Consider the following 27838-nt stretch of genomic DNA (forward strand, 5'->3'; position numbering starts at 1 on the left):
TCCCACTTTACGCATCTCATCTAATTTTAGCTGTTGAAATAAACGTCATCCGAGTACACGCACACCACACAAAAAATCGAGTCAATAATGAATGTGACCTCAAGGCTCTTCGTGCGTCGCTTTATCACTGAGCTTCACTTTAAGCGGTGGTTGCACAATGTCCAAATTTAACGTGCATGCGGATGAGTGCGTGCCCTAATTCGGTAGATTTTGCAAAAGATTCAGTGAGGGGGGAACCGCCAAAGCAAAACGCGGTTTGCAGTTTTAGAAGGGCCGAATTAAAAAGGAATGCTTTGCTGGAATACATTATTTTTATCGGTATTAAGTACTGTGACCAGTGTTCCCTCTAAGGGCCCGGTCACACAGCCGTTTGCGTCTGTATCGCGGGTAAAATTTTGCGTTTTTTTTTTTGCCCGTGGTTGCCCGCGATGGAAAATGCGCAAAATTGGCCAACCCGCTGTTCATCGGTGGTATGCCCGCAAAACAGACGCCGGCGACTGTTCCGTTTCCTCATCGCGTCATTTCCGCGTCATTTTCTCGTGTGGACCACGGGTATAAAAGCTCCCGAGCCGGTGTTGTGCCCAAATCCGACTCCTACAAAACTTTTTTGCGCGGCCAACCGCGTGTGAATTTCCGACCGCGAGTAAAGCACTGCTGTATCTCGTCTATATGGCGGTCTCAAAGCGTCCAACAGCGCCCAACAGCGTCTGCTTCACGGCCAGAAATTCAGCCTTGATACGCCCGTGAAAGGCTGTGTACCCGTGCTCTAAAGTATTGAGCAGCGCAAAACTTTTTCGCGCTGCCAACCGCGCGTGAATTTCCGACCGTGTGTTAAGCACTGCTGTATCTCGTCTGTATGGCGATCTCAAAGCGTCCAATAGCGTCCGCCTCACAGGCAGAAATTTCTGGCCGTGATTCAGCCGTAAACGGCTGGGTGACCGGGCCCTAAGCTGCGCGCGTGCGCAATTGCGCACTGCTCGCACATTCTCAGCACACAAGAAAATCTAGCCAGCGCACAAAAATGAGGGCTCAAAATTACTTATTAAGGAACAACTTTCAAAGTTGCATGACAGTAAAAATACACGGGTTCCCCTGACGTTGTGTCCTAAATGCGGTATTTTGAAGTAGAACGTAGTTGAGTAAAGTTAGTAGAGTAACCGGCTTCTTCGGCTCAGCTCACTAAAAGGAACCGGCTCTTTCGGGTCCTAAACGGCTCTGGTTTTGCTTCTTTTTCGGGGTGCGCCCTATAACCCGGTGCGCCTTATAGTGCGGAAAATACGGTACATGGAACGGGAAAAATTATGTTGGCAAGCTGTTTGGATTTATTTTCATTTTGTTTCTGTCGCATTTTATGTTAGTTTTGCCGGAGATCAAAGAGATCAAAGCCAGGAGAGAAAGCTTATCACGTGTTGTGAGCAATAATTGTATTCATATTTAGTTTCTTTTGTCTTTTATTAGCATATTTGGTATTGGAGTAATCGAAAAGTAATTGAAAGTAATCCAGTTAAAGTATTCCTACCCAACCCTGCAAATACCCAACAGGGTATTTGAAAATAAATAAGTAAAATAATCATTTTTGTATTCGAAAAATATGCAGAGATGAGAGTTTTGTCTTAAGCGTGAATGTGAATAAAAATGTATACCCACAAACAGTGTAGGGACTAACACGTAACAACGTAAACCCATTCCTGGAAGACAATGCTTTTGTTGTTCGCGAGTACTGTAGCTTATTAAGCCACCCTAATTACATACATTCGACTTTCGGATTCCGGCACATATAATATTTTTTTTCGGGATGTCGAAAAATATCCGGACATTACTGTAAGTTAGATTTTGTATTGTGTGCACCATTTTCGGAGTAGAGGACAGTACTGTAGTGCTTCTTCCCGCCACGCTAGCGTGCTAAGAACTTTGACGTTTTTATTATCTAATATCTTGTGCATTCTTTCAATATGGTTAGTGTAAAGCATAAGGAGGAGGCGAGCCGTTTCTTTCGAAATGAAAGCTTAATGCGGTTGAGAAAATGGTCGAACTGTTCTTTTTCTCTGCCACTTTTTAACCACGGAGGAGGACCTCTTGAAGCGCAGGTAAAAAAGTGAGTAAAACCTCACTTTTTTTATTTTTATAGAGCATATTATTTCATTAAATGTTTATTTTTTTAGTACAAAACAATACAGGTTAATTATACAAGCCTTAAACATACTTATACAAACCTTAAACATACAAAATATTACACTGTAGCAACTTACGAACAAATTCAACTTACGAACAATCGTCCGGAACCTAACTTGTTTGTAGGTCGGGCAGCGTCTGTGAAATTTTGTAACTCTACTGCCATTACTACCTGGTCCATTACTGCATTATCCCTCTACTTTTTAGATGCAAAAAGTCGAATACTCCTCCAAAACTCACGTTATCATATAAAATCCTCAATTACCCAGCAAAAATACGGGAGGGCTGAGTTGTACTCTTTACATTTCCAAAATTGTTTTTACTATGAACCATGCCCGCGGGAAAAAATAAAACATTACCCAATAATGAAAATGTCTGAAACCAAGTCTTTGGTTTGATGACAGAAGACAAAATAGATGTGGAGTGTCTCGGCTGTGTTTGTTTGCTAGCTCTCAATATCACTCAAGCCAACAAATATGAACATGGGTTCACTGCCTCCAAAAGTTTGTATACACATTTTTAATTATTGTATGACGTGGTTATTTTTGAGCAGTGTTAGGGAGTCAACTTCAATGTGAGTATGCACTGTAATCTTTAACTAGATAGTAACTTTCAGAGTGACATTTTGGGTGTTAGTCATCTTGGATGTAACACATTTACTGAATTAACTTGTAACTTTAACCAATGCTTTTGTTTCAGTAATGCCCCAAACACTTGCTTAAAATCTAAAGCTCTAACGATGCAGGTTTTCACAACTGGTGGGTCTGGAACCAAAAGTGTTCCACAGACCAGTTTTTAGTGGGTCGAGGGCCTTTTACTGTACAAATTAATGTTAAGAAGAAAATAAATATACATTCTTAGCAGTAGATGGTGAAAATGCCCTGCTCGATTTTTCTTCCTGGTCAGTCAATTGGGAAACATCTCATTTCATAGGGATTTTATTGGATCAGTTTCTTTTTTCTGCAAATAATAATGCGTCTAAAAATGGTGATAGGGGGAATGAAAAGTGGAAAACAGTGACAATTACGAGTCGAAGAAGGAATACGATTGCAAAATACAAAAATTGTTTATGAGTGTATGTCATTGGGGCACTGCTGAAAGGTATGGCAAATGGTTTATTAATATTACCGTATTTTCCGCACTATAAGGCGCACCTAAAAGCCTTTATTTTTTTCAAAAGCTGACCATGCGCCTTATAATACAGTGCGCCTTATTTATGGATCAATTTTAAAATTGCAAAGTTTTCCAACTAACTTGCAGCCGCCGACTGAATTTTCCCCCGAACGCCAAGTAGTACGCGGTGTATGCTGGGATTTATTTACCGGCGTTTCATTGGCTAACCAATGTGTCAATCATCATTTGAATCGATCACTATTGGCTAAAGTTATTCGGAGGTCAAGGGGCGGATCCTTTTTATCATTTACAGGCTGGCATTGGCTTAAACGGCAACACAAAGCCTGCAATTGGCCAAAAAAGATGTGTCAATCATCAGTTGAATAGATCACTATTGGCTAAAGTTATTCGGAGGTCAAGGGGCGGATCCTTTTTATCATTTACAGGCTGGCATTGGCTTGAACAGCGAAACAAAGCCTGCAATTGGCCGAAAAAGATGAATGTGTATAGCACGTGGCTGACTGCATAGAGAAAGCATTTTTTTCTATTCTGTATTTGTAAATATTTATTCTCCTGGATTTACTACCCTCACGGATATAAGAGGACATTGGCTGCACATTACTATGAACACAACGACTTCGGTGAGCTACTCCGGGTTTTATATTGTCCCTGTATCTTGTTTCAGACTGAACTCGATGTTTCTGTGATAAGAGGTGCAGATAATGGATGGAATGGAGTGTCTATTTTTAAATTAAACTCAATTCCAAGTGTTTATTGTCATATGCACAGTAAAGTTGCGAGCGAAAAAGAAAATAGATACTAAGGAATGGTTGGCATTTCTTGAATCCCAAGACTTTAACCTTCCGAATGATGGAACGATGCATTTGAGTGACATCGTACGGACACCGCATCCGCACGTGTTCTCGACACGTATTTGCGTCTTTGCAAGCTTTCGGAATGTTAATGGGGTAATAAGTTGGACTGAACTATCTGACTGTTTTGTCGACGTTCCCATTGTAGCGCCTTATAATCCGGTGCGTCTTATGTATGTCAAAAATAGGACCAAAAACTATTTTTTCGGGGTGCGCCCTATAACCCGGTGCGCCGTATACGTGCATGCCCAAAATGTTAATACATATTTTCTTTTTTTGAAAATGTGAATATAGTCTATTATATCTGCTTTAAACTGCCCAATCCTTTTGTTGGATACATTTGAGTGTAATTGTTTTTTTTTTTTGGGGGGGTCATAGCTTTTAATCAGGGTGGGCCCTGAAGTCCATACCTGTCAACCTGTATGTTTTTGCCGTACAAAGTATGTTTATTATGAATTTTAAGACGTGTACAACGTACAAGAAAATCTGTACGGAAATACGCAAATTTGTCAATTATGGGTACCACCCGGTATACACCGACTATCACGAAACGGCAAATCAATCAAGTCAAACGAGTTCGCCGCGGTAGCCTTTATCTCTGTATCGTTTTTTTTTTTCGTTGCAAACGAAGCGAGCGGTTGCGTCTGCCACCTGGGGATTTCCCATCATGCATCATTCAGTGGTAGTTGTGTAGTGAAAGGAAGTCTGTCTCTTTTTAGAGAACTGGCTTTTTTGGCTCAAATCATTAAAGAGAGCTGTCTCTCAAACGGCTCACTTGCTTTGATGCATTGTATTACGAAGTAATATGTTTTATAAAGAAGTTGAGAAAAAAAGGAAGTATAACAGAAGAAAATGAAAAAAAAGACAGGTTTGTGGCTATCACTTTAATCAGAATTAAATTAATAATTTGAATAAGGAAATTCGACTTAATTATATTTGCATGTATTTTTTTCCTTCTACAGTGAACGTCCAAGGTACTTACATTTTCGGACACTTTTTTTATAATAAACCTCATTCATGTCGAGCAACTCAGTTTCTCACAACAAAATGTTAATTAACAAAACACATGTACAATATAACATGTTAAACTACATAAATAAACACGTTTGAAAAAAAATATGGTGTAAGATTTTTTTGTATTTTGTAAGAGAAAATATGACAGTTTGTAAGGGCATGGAGCCGTGCAGATTGACAGGTATGGAAGTCGGACCAGTTGAGAACTAAAGTAAAAAAGGAAAATATGCCTCGTTGGATAGGAATAACCCGAAGTCGGACAAAGATAGAGAGAGGGAGCCGGAGAGAAAAATTGAAGATGAATATAGTTGGCCTTGTTGAGCAAAGCTGAATAAATCATAGTGATAAATAATTAAGTCCACACTGTGAAAGGAGGCTCAAAGGAGTAGGAGTCAGAGGCACAGAGAGTGCTATTAAAAAGGATGTCGGTATCAGGTGCGAGTAAATAGTCAGATATTCAATCTAGAGGGGATTTGTGTGCAGGCGCGTCGGCGTTAAGAGTATCCGCATACATTTGGTGTGAAACTTGCCAATACTTTTCAATTAAAGCGACTTATGGGTTCACTTTACAGCGCCTCATCGTTGCTTGTGAAAAACTGGTATATGCTAATTTGTTTCTCTAATTAAAATAGGAAAAATAATTTGTTGTATTTTTTTCTAAATAGACACTGTTTTTTTATGTTTAAAAAAGGGAAAAATAACTGTCTCTCCCATATACAGGAATGAATATTGTGAATATTGTGATAGTGTTCTTTATTTTCTGTAATACAATTAGAATACACATATATATATATATATATATATATATATATATATATATATATATATATATATATATATATATATATATATATATATAATCATCTCATCTCATTAGCTGTACCGCTTATCCTTATTAGGGTAGCAGGGGGTTGGAGCCCATCCCAGCCATCTCCTGGCAGTGGGCAGGGGACACCCTGAACTGGTTGCCAGCCAATCGTAGGGCACACAGAGACAGTCAACTCACTCGCTCAGTCACACCTAGGGACAATTTGGACTAGCCAATTCACCTGAAATGCATGTCTTTAGAATGTGGGAGGAAACCCACACAAGCACGGGGAGAACATACAAACAGTAAGCACAGTAAACCCGGTAGCTGGATTTGAACCCACGCAGGAGGTTCCCACGAGACCAACAAGAACTGTGCCGCACGTAAAGAAAACGATAATCCTTTAATCCTCCATAATAAATGACGACTCGAAATAGCACTAATCAGATCCAGGTTACATGTAATTAGCATGTGGGAACGCTCCGTACATTTCAAAATGTTCTCCATTATTAAATGTGAGCGTTTAATCACATATACAATATTAAGACATCATCTTGTAATTTGTCATCAGTAACATGTGAGCCAACTAAGCGATAATAAGTCATACGCATGGTTATTAACCCTAAGATAACCGTCATTAGTGCCTCTTTTATGTGGGGGTCAAAGCACAGGATGCTGCATTATTTATGTTGCAGCATTTTCATGCAGGCGCCAGTTTCTCACTAGGGATGATATTGATCCGATCCAAGTAAATATCATCAATCGATTCTGATCTGATATTTTCACCTTGGAAAATTCAGCCCCCTCCCTTTGATTTATGATAATTATTATTATGATTTTGATAAACGCGGCACAAAAAGTGTTTCAATTTTTTTTATAACTGCATTAAAAACTAACAGTATGAAAATACATGTTTCTGTTACAACTCTTTCAGAACAAAAGCGAAGAGTGGCAATGAACAGTTGTGGTCAAACGTTTACATACACTTGTGGAGAACATAATGTCATGGCAGTCTAGAGTTTTGAGTTATTTCTACAACTGTTTTTCTCTGATAGAGCTATTGGAACAGATAGTTCCTCGTCACAAAAAATGTTAATGATGTTTGGTTCTTTTATTACTTTATTGTCATCTGCATCTGACTACCCCTTTTCGAACATGTTATGAGACATTATTTTGTTGTCCTGTTTTTATTTTAATGTTGAAATAAAGTTTTCATTCATTCATTCATTCATTCATTATAGGTGTACAGAAAAAGTGATCAAATCTGCTTGGTCAAAAATGTACTTACGGCAACACAAATGAGCCATTTTTGGTGACTTAGAAAGTTGTGTCATGTGAAATGAGCTTAATAACATGGTATTTTAACTTGTTCTGAGTGATTATGAGTGACTACGGCTAGTGACCTCTCTGAGGCCATTTAAATAGGGCTAATTGGATGCAAACGCCCACAAACGCTACAGTGGGAGAGTCATAGGAGCTAAGCATGGATCTGAAAAAGCGAATCATTGACTTGAACAAGTCAGGAAAGACACTTGGAGACATTTCAAAGCAGCTGCAGGTCCCAAGAGCAACAGTGCAAACACTGGTTTGTAAGTATAAAGTGTATGGCACTGTTTTGTCACTGCCACGATCAGGAAGAAAACCCAACCTATCACTTGCTGGTGAGAGAAAATTGGTCAGGAGGGTTCAGATTCAATCACGAAAAAAATAATAATAATAATAATCTGCCAAGAATTAGAAGCTGCTGGAACACAGGTGGCGGTGTCCACAGTCAAGCGTGTTTTGCATCTCCATGGACTGAGAGGCTGCCGTGCAAGAAAAAGTGGCACCTTAAGGCTCGACTGAAGTTTGCTGCTGATCACATGGACAAAGATAAGACCTTCTGGAGAAGAGATCTGTTGTCAGACGAAACACAAATCAAGCTATTTGGCCACAATGCCCAGCGATATATTTGGAGGAGAAAAGATGAAGCCTTTAACCCCCCAATACACCATGCCGTCAAGCATGGTGGTGGAAGTATTATGCTGTGGGGCTGTTTTGCTGCCAATGGAATTGGTGCTCTACAGAGAGTAAATCGGATAATGAAGAAGGAGGATTACCTTCAAATTTTTCAAGATAACCTAAAGTCATCAGCCCGAAGATTGGGTGTAGTTGGGTGTTCCAAAAGGACAATGACCACAAACACACATCAAACATGGTAATGGATTGGCTAAATCAGGCTAGAATTAAAGTTTTAGAATGGCCTTTCCAAAGTCCTGACTTAAACACCATTGAGAGCTTGTGGAGAATGCGAGAGAAACAAGTCGATTTCAGAAAGCCATAAAATTTAACTGAACTGCACCAAATCTGTCAAGAGGAGTGGTCAAATATTCAACCAGAAGTTTGCCAGAAGCTTTAGTATGGCTACCAAACGCGCCCAAGCGAGGTGAAAATGACCAAGGGAAATGTTACTAAATATTAGCGCTGCTGTATGTATATTTTGGACCCAGCAGATTTGATCACATTTTTGCTAACCCAAAATAAAGTCGTAAAAGAACCAAACCTCAAAAATGCTTTTTTTGTGACAAATGACTACCTGTTCCAATCATTCTATCAGAGAAAAATCAGAGTTGTAGAAATAACTGGAAACCCAGCCATGACATTATGTTCTCTGTCATGTCCTACACGGTTGTCATAGCGCCCAGCTGGCCCCGCCCCTTGACACCCGCTGAGACGCATTGGACTGATTGCTCTTGGAGTACTTAAGCGCGCTCCTTTGTACTGGGCGTTGCGGAACGTTTGTTAAACCTGGTTGAACTCCGTGAGACTTCTGTTAAAACCTGTTAAATGCGCATTTCTGTGAATCTGCCCGTATTTGATCCTATTTTGTTTTTGGTCCGATCCGTTTGTTTTTGACAACTTGTCTTTTGTTTGGATTTCTAATCCACCCTACGACCATCGATCCCCAGATCGAGTGTGCGCACCCTCCTCTTCAGTCCCCCAATAAATTGTGAGTATGTCTACGCGAAAGGGTCCTTTTTTCCTGTTTCCTGCTCCGCTTCATGTCAGTTCTCCACAAGTTTATGTAAACTTTTGACTACAACTATAAATAGAAGACAACTACTTTTATTTAACAATTTCAACAAGACCACTAATATATATATATATATATATATATATATATATATATATATATATATATATATATATATATATATATATATATATATATATATATATATATATATATATATTCCAATGCACAATGTTTTTAAATGAAGTTGGTAATGTAAACTAAGTATTAATTGTATCTCATGTCAAGTCATGTTTATTTGTATGGAACTAAATCTCAAAGGGCTGCACAGAACAAAGACTATCGCAAACTACAGAGTATTATCACACCATCCCCTCATCTAAAACCTACATTAGGGCAAAAAATACATGTATTATCAACATATAATATAGGTTATTCATATGCGATAGAACAGAAGAATGTTTTAAGCTTAGTTTTAAACATTTGCACTAAGGTTACAGATCGAATGTCAGGGGGAAGAGCATTCCACAGTACGAGGGCCCAAATGGAGGACGTCTCAAACCTTCTTGGCTCTTGGGATCACTAGTAAACCAGCGTTTTCAGAGCAAATTGCCGTAATGATTCACAGTTTTTTGTTCAGGAACAGTAACATGTTTACATTTTTGTTTGCAACTCGTTGCTCTCTGCAGAGTACGTTTTGTTCATGTCTACTTAAACGTGTGGTGTTGCTACAGAAACACACTACTTTACCACACAAATTACACCTGAAATTGCCATTTTCCCTAGTTGCCTTTGTCATTTTGAGCTTCTGGTAAGGTCTGGTTTACAGATTTGGCCCTCCTGCTTTGCAGGAAAGATACAGCAGCAAGCCATGTAGGGAGAGTTGCAAAAAATGTCCACACTTAGGCATTAAACCCTAGAGCCCTTGGCAGGGCACAAGGTGAGAGAGAGAGAAAGGCTGTGCTTTCTCCATAGAGAAGTAACCCTTTGAAGGAATAGGTTATGCAAGTACTTGCTTATTTTTGATGATGTAGATATTTGGATCAATTTGACGAGCCCTAGTCCTCACACCCACTTCTTCAGCAACATTTGACTACGTGTTGACCTGGGGACTTTACTGCATATTGCAGCAGTGTTTTCACATGCATTTGAAATGTCACCGGATTGCGGGATTCAGGAATCAGCGGTGGCTAAATACGGCAAGAGAGGAGGTTCGACTTTAGAAATTATAAGGGAGGGGGCTCATTACCTCAACCACTTTCAACAGAGGCATCGAATATGCGGCTTGCGGGCCAGATCAGGCAGAGTAAATACGGCCCGCTAGACAACACAGAGAGAAAATTGAGAGGCAGTGTTAAGTGTGTTTGCTCAATGTCACCTAAGGAGACACCAATCACAAAGCAACTGTGGCTGTGTTTGCCCTCGATGTCACTTGCTCTTTTTTTCTCACTCTTTTTTTCTCTTTTACTTCTCTCTTTTTCTTGCTTCCTTTCTTCTCTTTATTTCTTCTACTTTTTTAATCTTTCTCTAGCTCTTATTTCCTTGTTGTCTCTTTTCTCTATTTCTCTTTCCTTCACATTTTCTCTCTCTTCCTCTTTCTATTTGTCTCTTGTTCTATCACTTTCTCTCTGCATTTTGGCTTCTCTCTGTCACTTTATTTCAGTTTCTCCCTCACTTTGATTCTTTTTATCGCTCTATGTTTCTCTCTTTCACTCACTTGCTTTCTATCTCCATCTCTCTCATCTGCTTTCTTTCTGTCTCTGTCAGTTTTTATTTCTTTCTTTCTTTCTTTCTTCTTTTCTGCTTTCTTTCTTTATTTTGTTCCTGGGTTTTCTCTCTCTTTTGTTTCTCTTTTTCCCTGTTTTTTTTCCTCCGTGTTTTGCTCTCTTCATTTATTTTTATCTCTCATCTCATCTCATCTCATCTCATCTCATTAGCTGTACCGCTTATCCTTATTAGGGTCGCGGGGTATTTTTATCTATTTTCTTTCTTATTTTTTCTTCTTATCTCTTTTCTTTCTTTTTTTCATTTATCTTTCTTTCTTTCTTTCTTTCTTTCTTTCTTTCTTTTTTACTTGCTTTATTTTGATCTCTTTCTATCTTTTTGTCTTTCAATCTTTATGTCTTTCTGTCTTTTCTTTCACTCTCACTCTTTCATTCTTTCTGTTCCTCTCTTTCGTTTACTCTCTTGATTTCTCTTTAATCAACTCGACCAACCCCCTGAGTTTTTTTTTTTACCATTTGACCCCGAGCTAAAACGAGTTTGACACCCCTGACTTACAGAATGGATGCTTTTAAAAAGAACAAAACCATTAGCTAAATTGATACAGCATTGCCCTAAATTGTGAGTTTTCGCGATGAATCAGGAAAAAAAAAAAAAAGGCAAAAGTGTCCTTTACATGCTTCATTGCCTTTGTGTCCCTGGCACTTGTCTTAGATGCTGCACACAGATGCAAAGTCGCTTCCAGACATTTTTAACCTCACTTAGAACTCATAGGCAAGATTTGCAGGGACAAAAATAAAACATAAATAATAAGGAAACATTTCAATAAAAACTCTGCCAAGCTTTTGTAAGAAATAACACATGCAAGATGCGTTCCCTCTACCTCAGGGATGTGGGGGTCGGCCTGGACTTAGCTTGTGTTGCATATTTTTCTTAAGAGTAAGTGCATACAAAATAAAATAAATGCTGGGCCCCAATATTTCAAGGTTCAGACCACAAAAAGAAGAAAATATAAGAAGTTTATCATGGAAACAATGCACTTAAGTTAAAATGGAAACAAAAAAAAACAGGGTTACAACACATCGAATGAATACAGTATCGATACGTTGATAAATACAAACTAAGAGTAACTTGGCAGACTTATAGTGATCAAGTGCACTGTAGCTGAACCCATTATCATCTCAAGCGATATTGGCAAAATCTCTATGTTTAATGTTGTCATCATAAGTGGTACTTGCAAAAAAGGTAAATACATTAGAAGTTACTACGCATACACATAGTAACAGGATCAAAGCATTAGGACACATTAACAGCAACTATTTCTAGGTGAAAATGTTAAGACATATTTGCATTATGACTACAAAAATATGACAAGTGGTACTATCTAAACCTTAAGGGTGACAAAACAGACTAATACAAACCTAGGTGCATAAAAACTGTTAGTAATTTAAAATGTGATATGTGCATTATGACTAAAAAAATAACACGTCGGTATCTGTAAATAAAAAGCAAGCACGATAAGTCAATTAATAGCGATTAGGTGCGTATCAACTAGCAATGTTGTAATGTGTGATTTTTGCATGAAATTGAACAAACTATGAGTTGCTAGGGAAACTAATACAGAAGGGAAACCAAAGTTAAGTGCCGCGCCTAACAAAGTCAGTTTGACTAGCTTAACTAAAAGTGAATCATAACAAAGTAAATGTCAATTTTCTCATATTTTGTGGAGTTTGCATTAGAACTAGGAAATATGTACAGCATCATAGTCCCAACTTGAACAATAAACATGAATTAGAAAACTAATAGTGATTAAGGACATAATAACTGACAATACGGTCATCATATGTTATATTTGCACACATTAAAATTACTATAAGGAGAGGTAATATCTGACCTGGAAAATCTGCCCCGAACCGGCCCGGTCCCACATACTGTATAAAAGCCCGAACTAGCCGGAGCCCGACCGATTAACTTGATTTGAGGGACGGGTCCGGAAGTAAACCCGAAGCTGCCGAGGTGCAGTATCAGGTTAACTTCAGGCTCGGTCCCCCAAATCAAGTTTCCACTTCGGCACTGAAACTTGATTTGAGCGGCCTAGCCTGAAGTAAACCCAAAGCTGCATTTAGGCACAACGCGTAAAGTACAAGCGGCACCGAAGTACTTGTCTGAAATGTGTTACTCAAGTAAATTAAGTGTAACTTCAGAATCACATTACTCATGTAGAGGTAAAAAGTAGTCATCCAAATAATAACTTCAGTAAAGTATGTGGGCGAAATATAAGATCTTACCACTAAGAGTGATGAAGGAAACTAATATATTGAGGGGTGAATACATGACAAAGTCAGATTGACTAGATACACTAGAAGTGATTAATAGCATAGTAACTGATGACATTCATATCATAAGAGATGTTTGTAAATATATGACAGGTATCTTGTATCTAAACATTATTGGTGACCATGCAAACTAATATGAACTCAAGTACATAGTAACTGGCAATAGTGTCAACTTTGACGGTTGCATTATGACTAAAAATAAAGTTTATGAGTCCCAAAATGAACGATAGGAGTGACAAATTAATAGTAACTAAATACATAGCACCAACAATATGTTTTGAAGTTATATTTGCAAAATAATTAAACAACCTATGAGTGGCTATGTATACTGAGAGAGATGGCTGAATACCAAAGTCTGAGCAACCAGCTGAATGAGAAGTGATTAATAGAATAGTAACAACATTTAAATCTTGACTGCTTTTTGCCAAAAAGACGACAAGTGACCCTCCCTAATCATTAGAACTGACAACGCAAACTATGAGTCCAAAAAATATACAATAACAGTAAAATATAATGCATAGAAACTGACAACATTGTCACCATAAGTATTTTTTACACAAAAAGTCAGCGCTTAACACTTTTCTATTCAAGTTGCATTTCCCTAAAATTGCTCCATTTGTTTCAGTGTCATGCTGCTGTCATGCTGGAAAAATGTGGGCTAACATAAACAAGTAAAACCATTACCTTTTGATCGAAGGCTTATTTTTAGAAGTCAATTACATCAAGCTCATTAAACACATCCATTCTTTTTTTTTACGATCTACTTTTTGTTTTGCTACCACCTCCGGATTCCCTCTTTAGCTGCATTTTCTATGGTACGGTTTAAGAAATAGCAGGGGGGGTGCCCCCTACTTCAACAGAAGGCAGCCAATACCCCATCAAAAGAGTGTCTGCAAATATTAATAACAACACAGAATGCATAACCGAGGCACTCTCACGTACAAATCGCATTTGTGGATTTGAATTTAAAACAGGCGTAGACGCTGACAGGGGAAAGGGGTCGTGTTTCTTCTTTTTTCCCCCGCTTTCAGAAATTTGGGCGGATATTTACGTAGCTCTGGAATATCAGTCAAGATAAACTACAGTTCATGCAAATTATGTGATTGAATAGGCAGAAATGAAGGAGCGTTTAATCCTACATTATAAATGAGTCGCAATAGAACTTAATTATGTTTATAGAACACAAGCTGAGATGTCATTAGGGACCAAAAGCAGAATGATGAACTCATGTGCCAGAACACCAAATAAATTGTTTGACTAGTTTTTTCTTGTTCTTTTTTTATTGTTTTGCTTTTAGAGGAAGTTTCCAAGATGAATCTCATAATTTATGGAATGTTTACATTGTAAACGTTATGATAAAACCCAAAAAAGGACAATAGATGATACATTTTTATAATTCTGCATAATAAAATAGAAAGCTAATTTCATAACAGGATGAAAAATACACATTTTCAGTCCCAAGTACACCTGCTCAATATTACTTTTTGAAAGAAAATACAACCCCACAAAAAGAAAAAAAGTTAAGAACACTCAGATCTCAAACTATGATACCACAACTGTTTTTTCCTTTCTTTTTAGCTCTGGTTGTAATCACATTTTACAGTTTGAAACTAATTACCGTTAGTACTAAGTTCATCTCTAAAAATGCTTCCATTTCGCTTCTTTCTTTTTTTTTTTTTTTAATTGTTCAAATATTACCTTTTGGATAGATTGCTTCCATTTAAACTAATTTTAGGGGCAATTGTGATCTAGTTGAAATATATGAACTTGATGGAAACTAAATTTATATTTTCATTTTCCTTATAATGTGAATAGTTTTATTTATTCATATTTGTATTATTTATGTATTCATGCATTCATATATGTATTTTTCTAATGTATGATACATTTAAAAAGAGGAAATATATTTTTTTAGAAAAATATATAAGAGAAAGGGCAGCACGGCGGTGCAGTGGTTAGAGCGTGTGCGGCACAGTTCTGAGGTCATGGGTTCAAATCCAGCTACCATTTTTCCTGTGCGGAGTTTGCATGTTCTCCCCGTGCTTGCGTGGGTTTCCTCTGGGCACTCCGGTTTCCTCCCACAATCCAAAGACATGCATTTCAGGTTAATTGGCCGGTCCAAATTGTCCCTAGGTGTGACTGAGCGAGTGAGATGTCTGTCCACATGTGCCCTGCGATTGGCTGGCAACCTAGTAGACCTTAAACATACATTTCATACAAAATATAGCAACTTACGAACAAATTCAACTTACGAACGATCGTATGATCTTGTTGTAAGTAGAGCAGTGTCTCTATTATCGAATTCTGCATTGATGTCAACACATCTGGTCGCCAGGTCTTAGTAGCTTAAAGTAACTTTAAAACTTAAACCCAACAATTCTTAATGCCGTTTATTTGAAGTGATTTTATTACCGTTCCAGTAATGCATAGCATATCAATTTTCTCTTTGTTCCACCTTGTGCATACCTGAGCTTATTATCCCGGGTTCTCCAGGGCAGGATGCGGTATTGTTGCACATCCGTGTCTCCCGTAGCGCACCGCTGCACAGCGTCCCGTAGGGGGACGAAACGCACGAGCGTGTCCTAACTTGCCAACCGTGTCCACACGTCAAAGAACACACGCTCCACTGCGACCATTCTTCTGCAGCGGGGTCACCTGCACATCACAAACACAGAGGCTTAAGCTAGCGTAGGGACATTAGCTTGGGGGAATTACGAAAGTTTTTACTCATTGTCAACTTGTACATATTTTTGCCTATTTATCCTATCATTCTAAGGTGAGAAGCTCAGTCATCTGGGAGGGACTCTTTGTAGAGCCACTGCTCCTATGCATTGAGCCAGGTGAGGTGGCTTGGGCATCTGATGCCTCAGGAGGTGTTCCGAACATGTCCTACTGGCAGGAGTCCCCGAGGACAACCCAGGAAACGCAGTAGAGACCACGTCTCTATGCTGGCCTGGCAATGCCTCGGATGAGCTGGAAAAAGTGGCTTGAGAGAGGGACGTCTGGGCTTCCCTGCTGAGGCTGCTGCCCCCACTACCCAACCCCGGATAACAGAGGATAATGGATGGATGAATTCTGTCATTCTTATTCGTCTCTATCAAAGGGACAGTGTGTAATATTTAGTGCCTCGTACTGGTTCAAACTACCTTCATTCAGTAAAAAAATAAAATAAAAATCCATTTGGAATGTATGCAAAATACATGACCTATCATACCAATGTTACTTTTTCTAAATAGTCATAGGTTGAGAAATGTTCATTTCTTTTACATAGCTGAATAAATACCTAGTAGTGTGCGCCATGTTTTTCAGACATCTTGCTGCTATGCTGTGTCCATTTGGCAACTGTTTTCTTTCGCATTAGACAATATAGCGTCATCTAATGGTCAAATAGTACACACTGTACCTTTAAGGCTTTACTAGAGTACCATGTCTAATCTTGTTGTAAACAATATTCACTAGGTAAAATCATTCTAATTGTAATTTATATTCTAAATAATAACACTTTAAGGGAAGTTTACATAATAATTTTAGAAAACAAAATAACCATGGTCATTTGTTGGTTGTTTGAATCAGTTTAGTGATTGAGATTAAGAATGTGAATGTGTGACTGTTTTTCCTGAAATTGGGATGTTTTTTTTTCTTAAATTGAGACATAAAGACTTTAGAAAATTATCAACCTTGAAAGTTTGGCCTTTATATTGCATGATTCTTCTACATGTATCTTGATTAATTTTGAACTTGGCAAATTAAATAGCATTTGCAACATAAAAAATCTCAACAGGCATATGCATGTCATCCGAATAAATTTCAAACCTGTTGAATGTTACACTCATTTGTCAGTCCCCAGATAAACTCCAATACGTTTAAACCAATAGGTTAAGCTCTGGCAACTGGGAGTTCTTCTCATTCAAAAAACATTTCATTGTGAAAAAATACACGCCAAAATAAATGACAAAAAAGATGGAATACACAACAAAATAGACATTAAAATAAATGACAAAATGCACGAATAAAACATTACATTCCGTGTATGCCATATTATCAGGTGGTATGTGGTTTATACAAGTGCCCATTTCTGTGTATGGGATCACTTTGTGTTAGATATTTATTCATTTATATATTTATTTCTACAAATGGCGAGATTGGACGGCCATTGTATGACCACAGCTAGCAAAATTGGTCCTCCCTGGTAGATGCTCACTTCTTTTTTTTATTTAAGGTTTCTCTCCGAATACACACCTACATTTTGACATTTAAGAGCAGTACATGTTACCCCCCATGCTATTTTTAAGAGTGAAACACATTCTGTCACCAGAATATTAAACAAAAAAAAAAGACAAAAAAACATGTACTTGTATAAAACTGAAAGTGGCAAACATTTACCAAAACAGTAATCTAAGGCGATTGTTTGGGCCGTTTTCCAACACAAAGACAATGTGAAGCAGACTAAATAATGATCTTGATGAATATGTTTTTAAAGCTAAAAATAGCGGTAGATTTTTTTGAACACTCAGCAACTAGATACGATATGGCGCCATTGACTGGTTTGTCAAAATCCGATCCTAGTCGTAAGTCAGATGCTAGCTGTATATATAAAGAATTTAGGCAACTATTTCAATTATGGACAAAACTACCATCTAATTTTGAATAGCTTCTAGATTGAATAGCACAATTACAAGAAAAAGGCCTATTTTTTACATGGATCCAGTTGCATTGCACACTTTTTTTCCGCCCAATCTTGGTTCCTCTCTAGAAAAAGACGATTAAAAACCAAGTTTCTCAGTCCTTCTTGGAATTGTTTTGCAAGTGCCGCTGTTCTTTGATAGAGGCGTCATCACGTGACAGCGGAGGAAATCAAATTAATTTCATGTCCGTTAATCGCATTACATCTTCATTAACATGCCGTGAGTCAGGGTTTAAGCTCGTCTCCAATGCCTTGAGGAACTCGAAGAGCGGCAGCAGCAAGTGGGGAAAGCACGAGAGACGACTAGACAGAGCGCGCCGGGGGAGGTTTTCCTGACGGTAGGGGGTGGAGAATCGCTGCTCCTTGATGTAGGACCAGCAAACATTCAGAGGGTATGAACAGGCGCGTGTTGACCTGTTTCCCATGTGGGTGAAAGGGCTGACATGAATTATGAGAAATGTCACGTATGTAACAGCACGGCTCGCTTCACACAAACACTTGACATTTTTCGAATATTCAATACATGTCATGTAGAGCTAAATTATTCCATTTTCATGTTTCAGGACAAGGTCCAGGGTTTGTACCCTTTTTTTCATGAAGAAATGTAATCGTGTTTTAAGGCATTCTAAGCCAATTTGCCAATAATTCCAGTAACATAAACAAAACAAAACAAAAAATCAGGTGTGAATGATGTATTTTGTAGAGCCACAAATATATCTGTGATTTACATTTATTAGTTTTAATCTTGTGAGAGTGTTTATCAAGACATATTATTTTTTAGGTTTTTTTTTTTGCAAATATATTTGTTTTTTATTTAGACAAAACTCTCCCCATATAGGCATTGGGTAAAAATGTAATATGAAACTTCCCTTTTCAGTTGCAAGACGTTCTTCCTATCGCAATTTACGACTGGGAAACACTAATTTATTTATTTTTTACGTGGTCCATCAAAAATATCCATGATTTATACATAATCTTTCCACTAATATACATTTCATAGTGCTCTGTGTAAGTGTAGCACGCCTCCCTCCTCTTGGGCAGGAAATATAGTGGGCGTTGACTCTTCATAAGACAATGGCGTACAGACTAATGTCAGATACGGTTAAACAGGTAAGAAATGCAATAGCAAAGCAAAGGCACCAGAGAGCAGTGTCAGCATAATTCTTGAGAAGCCTTATTGAGAAAGATTGCAACAATTTCAAGCATTTGCAAGCACTTCAACCAAATTTCAAACAGCTTCCAATCTTTGAAAACTGAAAATTACAATTCAAGTGTTTTCATGGATTTCAACCCTGCATTGGCATTGGTCAAAAGAGATTCATTTTCGGTCATATTTTGGCAAGCATTTTATCACTTGTTCTGGTCTTGAACTATGGGTATACAATACGGGGAATTTAGGTATTTATCCGACCCAGGTAAATACAGGGTAAAATCAATCAATAGAGATCAGATGTCAATCTTAGTCTATTGCTCCCCTTATTAATGATTAAAATTCCCCTTGTTAAAGGATAAAAAACATCTTAAAGACAGACATTGTAGAATACGAGATAATATTAGCAATCTATAAAGACGTTGTTGTCTGCTACCAATGACCAAGGCAATCCATATTAGAGCCGAAATGGCCAGTATGAGATTGGTTGAACATAAAAAGTAGTTTGTTTTTTTTACCCCGTGTAAAAATTGTTGTATGAATACATAATTTAAAATGTATACAAAGCCCCTAGCGACCCTACTGAGAATAAGCGGTGGATGGATGGATGTATACAATAGAGGATGAACGTTGGCAGACATGAATAGTGAACTAGGGGTGGGCGATAATGGGAATTTTCGTATTAATTTGGTCTGAGTAAATTCTGGGTAGTATCGAACGATAGTGATCTGACAGTGATTTTTGCTCGGAAATGCCATGAAAATCTACTAAATTAATCTCCTCCTTTGAGACTTTACAATTGCGATAAACACACTCCAATGATTACTTAAAATGTTTAAAAATAATTTTAAATATTTCTATTACAATTGTTTCAGAACAAAGGTCAATAGAGTCAAACCCAAAAGAAAATCAGCAATGTAGCAAAATAGCATATAAAACAAAGTCAAAAGGAAAACTTTAACTTATATTTCACAATATTTTGAACATTAAGTCAAAATGCAAATTGCTTGAGCAATATAATGTAAAAGATTTTAACATAAGAGAAACAAACCTCTACTACAACAACTTGGATAACGTTCATTAAATACTAATACTTTATAACAATGTCAACAAGACAGCTATAATGCTTTCCCATTCTAAAATATGTTCAAAATGAAATCAGTAGTTCAAATAATGTGCACTTATTTAGATTTAATAGTCATAATATATGTATAAGCTTACAACCCAATAACAACAGATTCAAATATGAAGACAGTCTCGATCCCAAGACAGTAGTATCCATCCGATCCAAGTGCTCACTCAGTATCAATACTAGCACTATTTGGATCGATCATCCCACCCTTGCAGGGAACTGGTGCATCCATATTCACATTACGCACCTGTTTGTGCCTGAAACACACCTGGCTGGTCGGCTGATCTTGGTCTTTGTGTCTTCACCTTCAGGTCATCGTCGTATGGGTCTAGAAGAAACAAGAGATTCTTAGTACTATATATTTTATTACGGGAGTCTATGACAAATAAAGTTAACAAACTTAGCTAAAAGAAACTGAAATTGATAATGAGCAAACCATCTGGCAGGTCCAGAACATAGTCAGTCCATAAAATAAAGCAGTTGTGTCAATGAAAAGGCAAAGCTTGGATCGGAGATTGTTTCTCGAAAAACCTTGGGTATCTTTAAAGATTAACAGATACAAATTCCTCTTGTTATTGGCACCAATATGCGTCCATACTGGTTGGCGTGGTTCTTCATTGAACTCGTCAGATCAAACAACAATTTTCCCTCTCACCTCAGTCCATCTGAAAATAGATTCTAAAAAGTCGGAAGTGTTCCTGTGGGTTGTTGCTATATGTTTGCTGCTCCAATAGATCAAGGGGACTCCAGAAACCAACTAATAGTCTTGATGCTCCCTCTGCTGGGTCAAACTGGTACCAACATGCATATCCCCTTCAACGTCAAGATGAAATTCAATGCACTTTTTACGTGCAATTAACTTTTAATTAACATGTTGAGTGAAGCATAATTCATAAATCAACGCTGAAATTCTTTACCAATGCTTTTAATGATCAATATCATCGATTCACCGATGCAGCTTTAGTGTTTTTTTTTGTTTGTTTGTTTGTTTGTTTGTTTCTGTTTTGTTTTTATGTCCCTGAGACTATTTGGCCATAAGCATTACACAATGTTTTGGTTGCAATGACAAACTTAACCTTGTGTGGCCTTAAATGAAGGGCGAATACATCCACCCCCACTTTCGTCCTGGTGTGTTTGAAAATGGAAAGAGGAAAAACCCCTAAATAGATCAGGGGACATTATTATAAATTTGATGGAAACATCTTTTTTAGGCTTATTTATTATGTGAAACCAAATTTTTAAATGATCAGACACCTTATAAGTAGGAAGGTAAAGGTATAACTATTTCTATGAGCTTTTTAATGTATTGTTATGAGAACAGTCTTTCCCCATTTTGATTTATTACCCTCTCCAATAATTATTTGCTATTATCAATTAAGTTAAAATAAAACATTGGAGTTCATGCTGCTCAAAAATACATCATTGGATCAGTTGGCTGTATTTCCAAGATTTGTTCTCATCTATATAAGAAAGGATATTTAAGGTTCAAATGTGTTAAGTATATTCATATCTATTGAGAGTTCTTATATTGTCTTTTTAAGTTTTAACAACTGTAAAGTCATACCGTCAGGTTGTTTTGTTAACTGCTTTATCCCGACATGAAACAAACATCTCGCCATTTGACTTCCTGCCTTCATTGACTTATTTCTGAAGTTTTATAAAAGTATTCACGCAGCATCCGGAAGAATTAGAAAGCTTGCTTTTAACTGCAGCATAACCGGAGGCAGTGAAAATTAAGCTTAGGGATCTTATATTTAAAAATATATAGTACATTATTTAGCGCCTTCTGGTGGAAATATATATAAAAAAAAACATTTGGGAGAATATTCATAAGTCAAAAAACATGTATTCCTCCTTATGCTTTGTGACGCTCATTTTTGGTTGCACTGCACAATACAGCGACGTCTTGAGGACAATATTACACAGTGTTGCTTTCCAAGAGTAGTGGTCTAAAACTCATTTTTTTGGGGGGTTGCCATAGCAGATTTTTGGGCCAAATGTTTTTGCCACAAGAAAAAATAAACAGTCCACTTTTTAGATCTTTTTTTTAATCAAAAAATGAAAACAACAAGAATTATTATGAAAACAAATCCATCAGTAATGAATGACTTAGGTTGGACTTACTTAAAACTTTCATATTAGTGCGGGTGACTAAAATGATCACTCCATGGGAAACAATATGTCCATGAGATCACTAAATTAAATTAATACTTTGAGATCACTAAATTAAGGGAGATTTGAGTTTTATTAAACATGATTATTTCCAGGGAGGTGGAGGCATGGTGGATGGGTGGTTAGTGCAAAGCACTAAGGTGCAGAGGTTCAGGGATCAAATCCAGCTACGGCAACCTCCCCATGTGGGGTTTGCATTTTCTCTCCGTGCCTGCGTGGGTTTCCTCCGGGCACTTACATTACAAACACATGTATGTCAGGTTAATTGGCCCGTTCAAATTGTCCCTAGGTGTGAATGAGCAAGTGAGTTGTCTGTCTATGTGTGCTCTGCAACCATCCAGAGATAGCTGGGATGGGCTCCAGCATCCCCGCGACCCTACTGAGGATAAGTAGTGTAAATAATGGATTGATGGAATTCCGGGGACGTTCACAGCAGCTTTTTGGTAAGCCTTTTTTTTTCTTTTTTTCGTCTTTAGTTTTTTCTGAAGCCAATTCCACAAAAGTAATGTTTGTACCAGCTTCAGTTTGTTTTTGTTCATGTTTTAATCAACGCCACAGTTTCATTGAAATTATGTTTGCATTTCAAAAAGGGCAACTTCCAATTTTCAGGCTCGTAAAGTCTAATTAAGGAACGTCAGAAGTCGAAAAAAGAAAGTCTCTGGTGTGATCAAGAAGATATCTGCTGATTCTGACACCTCGCTTTTGTCAAACGTTGGTCGAAAGTGGAGGACTGAAGTGGAAACAAATGCAGCGTGTCAAAGTCAATGTTATCTCCCAAGGCAAATCTGTGCAAGAGAGTCGATTTTACCTTACTCTGCAAATTGATTTCTGAGCTATTACAAGACGGGGAACTTCTAAGTGTCTAGTTGTATGTATGTATAAGGAAATGGAATCGTAGGGGGTTGGATACAAGCCATATTTTCGGCAAGTGCTACAGTAAGTGCTAAGATTTTACAAAAAAATGAAAAAGTACCATATTTACACACTGATTTACCAGTCTTAGAAAATTACTGATTAAAATTGCATTCAATTGCAGGACATAAAATGCAACAGGAATCAAACCCAGATCACGGCGTGGAGCGCGTTGGATCCTGCCCTTTAGGGGCATTAGGTTTCATATCGCCATCACACGTTTTTATTGAAAATACCAAGTTGTTGATGGTCTCATTGGGCCAGGCCACAAGACTATTGTTAAACTTTAAACCAGCCCGTGGTACCACTGAAATACAATATTGTATATATTGTAACTTGTGAAGTCTTTACACAGCTCTGAAAAGAAATACATTGTTAGAAGCAATTTGGTCACTCTAAACTGAATAGAAGTAAGGGTAACGTGGGAAGTAATTCAGCCAACCTGAACGATATGAATACATGCATAGGTGAACATATTGAACATGTTTGTTTCTTTCAATGTTTAGAGCTTAGAAAAAGTGAAACAACATTCTTTCTACTCCAACATACCTGTAACCGTAACTACCTGGTCTAGTGAATAGGATCCAGCGGTCTCCCCACCGCAATCCAGGTTCGTTTCCCATTGTATTTAATGCTATGCAATTGTGAATAGCATTGCATGTCCCTAATAGCCTGGTGGTAAGGGTCCAGTGCTCTTACCATTGCTACCCGGTTTGAACCCTGTTAACACCATTGTTATGCAAATGTGGTCGGCGATAAATTATATCTACAGATCAATAATGCACAAATACGGTAATGTATTTCGCATTTTGTCGGCACATAAGACACACCAGAATACGAGGCGAATGTTTACATTTCTGGCCAGCTTGGGTTTCACGTGTGCCTTATTGTCCGGGAAATACAGTAATATAAAATAAGCGAATAAGCAGTTAATCACAAATAATTGTGTCAACATTTAAGTTTGTCGATCCAAATGAGTAAAGTTTGCGAGCTCTAAGATGACAGCCATAAATAACCACACAGACATATTTGGATGAACTGGATGACATGTTAGATTCGGGTTTTGTCGGGTGTCACTGTGATGTTCATTTAGAGAGCAAAGGATAAGAGCAGCAGCTAGTGGGATTTGACTCGTGAGCCCGACTGTCATTTTGACTCCTGTGAAGTGAACAGAGTTGCGGCAGTGATTGGGAGATGGGGAGCATCAGACTGGCAAGCCGTCTGAAGTGTTTTTGATTCTTTTTTTTCATAACGACAACTTCTAAAATCCATTTTTACGGTGAGTGTTATTGGAATTTGGTTGTCAAGTTAATATGTAACTGTTAATTTTTGGCCGGAAAAAAAAGAATGTCATTCTTGTCAACCTTTGCCAATTGCTCCTCTTTAATTATGATTGCAATGCCCCTTTTTAAGTCATAAAAAAACAAAAACAACGCGGCACCTATTCACTCACAGCAACACAGACTATGTAGAATACTAGGACATTATTAACACTTTATGATGGCGTTGTTGTCTGGTTCCAGTGACAAGGATGATGATTAAGGAAAAAAAAAATAACACAAAAATAAAACACAATTTTAAATGATCAAACATATATATAATAAGGGGTACACATATAATGTGTAAGGTGTGGAACTTTATAGAAAATTGTACAATGGCAATCCCATTCCAAAATACTCAAGAATCCTATCCATCTGTCCGTCCATCCATTATCTGCACCACTTATCCTTAGTAAGGTCGCGGGGATGCTGGAGCCCATCCCAGCCATCTTCAGGCAGTGGGCAGGGCACACCCTGAACTGGTTGCCAGCCAGTCGCAGGGCACACAGGGACAGACAGTTCGCTCGCTCCTTCACACCTAGGGACAATTTGGACTGGCCAATTAACCTGAAATGCAAGCTTTTGGAATGTGGGAGGAAACCGAAGTGCCCGGTGGAAACCCACGCAAGCATGGGGAGAACATGCAAACTCCACACCGGAGGTTCGATCTCGTGACCTCAAAACTGTGCCGCACACGTGCTAACCACTGCCCACTCAAAAATCCCATTAATTATCATTAGGGATGTACTGAATCTGGAAATTGTGTTGGTATGCATGCACACATCTTCCTAAAAAGGCCATATTCTTATTCACTTTTGTGTCTGATTTGGAATTTTCACCATATTTTTTTCATTAAATATTCTTAATAGGAAGAATCTACTCCAGTGGTTGCTCAAATGTTTTTGATTTTTTGTTTTGTTTTTGTTAATGATTAGCGTGAAGGTTTACCAGTTTTAAATGCATTTCAAAAATAGCCGCTTGTGTTATTATTGTGTTGTTACAAAGTTATCATTGCGTTCTTCTTAAGTTGTAATCATGAGAAGTAGGGTTGAAAGAAACACACCCACCAACTAAAACATGGAATTTAAAGGTTGGGTGAATCGTTTTAGGTGGCCCTAAAATGTTGAAAGTAGAATACTTTTCTCTGTTAAGCATGTGTTAATGACCAACTGATTTAAAGCATCCTTCGTATATATATATATATATATATATATATATATATATATATATATATATATATATATATATATATATATATATCATCTCATCTCATTAGCCGTACCGCTTATCCTCATTAGGGTCGCGGGGGGGCTGGAGCCCATCCTAGCCATCTCCGGGCAGTGGGCAGGGAACACCCTGAACTGGTTGCCAGCCAATCGCAGGGCACACTGGGACAGACAACTCACTCGCTCATTCACACCTAGGGACCGGCCAATTCACCTGAAATGCATGTTTTTTTTAAATGTGGGAGGAAACCGGAGTGCCCGGAGGAAACCCACGCAAGCACGGGGAGAACATACAAACTCCGCACAGGAAGTCTGGAGCTGGATTTGAACCCACGACAGGTTCCCATGACATGAACTGTGCCGCACAAGCGCTAACCACTGCCCCACCGTGCTGCCCCAAAAAAAAAAAAAAAAAAAAAAAAAAAAATATATATATATATATATATATATATATATATATATATATATATATATATATATATATATATATATATATATATATATACATATACATATACATATATACATATATATATATATATATATATATATATATATATATATATATATATATATATATATATATGAATATATTGCTACATTTATAACCTCTCGAAAATAAACTCATCAAAAAGTCTGAGTGCAGAAATTTGAGTAAGTAGCATAGTACCTGCATATACACACTCATGTAAACATGGTGATTAAACAAAAGGGACGTGCTGGATAGCTTTCTGGAATACAGGTTAGCTAAAGGGGGTCTGGAGATCATTTGGGACTAATTCAACTCCAACTCTGGTTTTCTGAAATTAGGATTCAGGAGGTATTGCAATGGAGTTTACAAGGTACGATTGCATGAAATGGTTTTTGTAGTCCGGACAAGAACATAGCAGTGAAATTTAAAATCTGACTCATGCAAGCGCTAGGTACTTGATGCTCCTCTACCCTTGTGGTACATGTACTCAAACAGCCAAACTGGACAAGAAGACCTTGAAGATGCGATACGAAAGGAAACTCCTAGGCATCAACCACTTAGCCCATGGGACAAACGAAACAGTGCACAACCCCATCTGAGGGCACATTGGACCCTACGAAAACTGTTATCTGTGCGCAGACAGAAATGTCAGTGGTTGTGGTCATGTCAAAAGATCATTAAGACTGACCAAGATATTTTCCAGGGCACAGGCGAAGGGAGCAGGAGGAGAAGAAAATCAACAACATTAAGGAATGGACTGATGCCAACATTTCCACCACCCAAGAACAGGCCATGGACCATCAATAGTGGAGAAGGTTGTCCAGAGTTGCGTCCTCATTTGTGCCCCGAAAACCCATGCGGTTGAGGGATCTGTGAACTGTGAGTCCTCCAGCATAGCATGGTTAACCTTTCACGATGCATTGTGTTCTCCATTGGATAAACAGTCGCTATGAGAGTAGGTATTTGTAAAAAACAAAACATATCATATTTTTTAGAGATACTGTATATGTTACATGTATTTGTTGAACTAATGATGGAGCCTGTTTTCTCCCTTTTAGCTTCTGTCTAATGGATCATTTAATTGAATAGTAATTGAAGAAAACATCTACTTCAGGGATATTCCCTCTCACAGGTCCAATTTGGAACGTAGCCCCCGCGGATGAACACGGGTTCACTTTATGGTTTGCACATCAAAATGAAAGTAGATTACTTATTTTTTTTAATTAAATATCTGTAAATAATTCAAATATGAACTTTGTACTCGGAAGGTTTCAAAGTTTGTGTATTTCAAGTGGACTGACCCTTCCTAGCAGCTCACTGTTCTAGTAGCTAGTTCTTGAGCAACGTTTCTTGCTAAGTATAACCACCAGATGTCTAGCATTGTTTGCAACGAGATTAGCCAACGCACTCCAGGGTAAAGTCATAATACAAAATTTAAAGATAAAATATTAAAGGGTCTAAGGAGAAATAAGCAAACATATTCACAAGATTGTGGTTAGCGACTGGACTAAGTAGTAATACTAGTGCAATTAAAAATACATCATTGTAACAGTAGTGCAATGAAAATTAGTGCAAAACCGTTCAGCAGCAACGCAAATTCCCAATTGGGTCGAAATATAGATATTTTCCACAGTTAACAGTCTTCTTGAGGGTGGCGATGCTGTTATGGTGATTTAACATGAGGATTGATATGGGAATACCAGTTTTGACTGCTGTGTAGC

General features: G+C 37.9%; 1 protein-coding gene across 24 annotated transcripts in view; it reads right to left on the reverse strand.

Annotated features, from left to right (window-relative positions):
- Positions 1-27838, reverse strand: part of adgrb2 (adhesion G protein-coupled receptor B2) — a 264320-nt gene that overhangs the window by 139502 nt on the left and 96980 nt on the right. For 23 of the 24 annotated variants that reach the window (XM_088329165.1, XM_088329151.1, XM_088329159.1 and 20 more), the window contains exons 3-4: positions 20264-20344; positions 15517-15705 (exon numbers count right to left, since the gene is read on the reverse strand). In XM_088329165.1, coding sequence (XP_088185291.1) covers positions 15517-15705; positions 20264-20344 — 270 coding nt within the window. The remainder of the gene's footprint in view (positions 1-15516; positions 15706-20263; positions 20345-27838) is intronic. The other variant, XM_088329155.1, reaches the window with a different exon arrangement.

This window comes from Urocampus carinirostris, chromosome 2, assembly GCF_059441175.1.
Source record: "Urocampus carinirostris isolate Australia breed hairy pipefish chromosome 2, RoL_Ucar_1.0, whole genome shotgun sequence".
NCBI lineage: Eukaryota > Metazoa > Chordata > Actinopteri > Syngnathiformes > Syngnathidae > Urocampus > Urocampus carinirostris.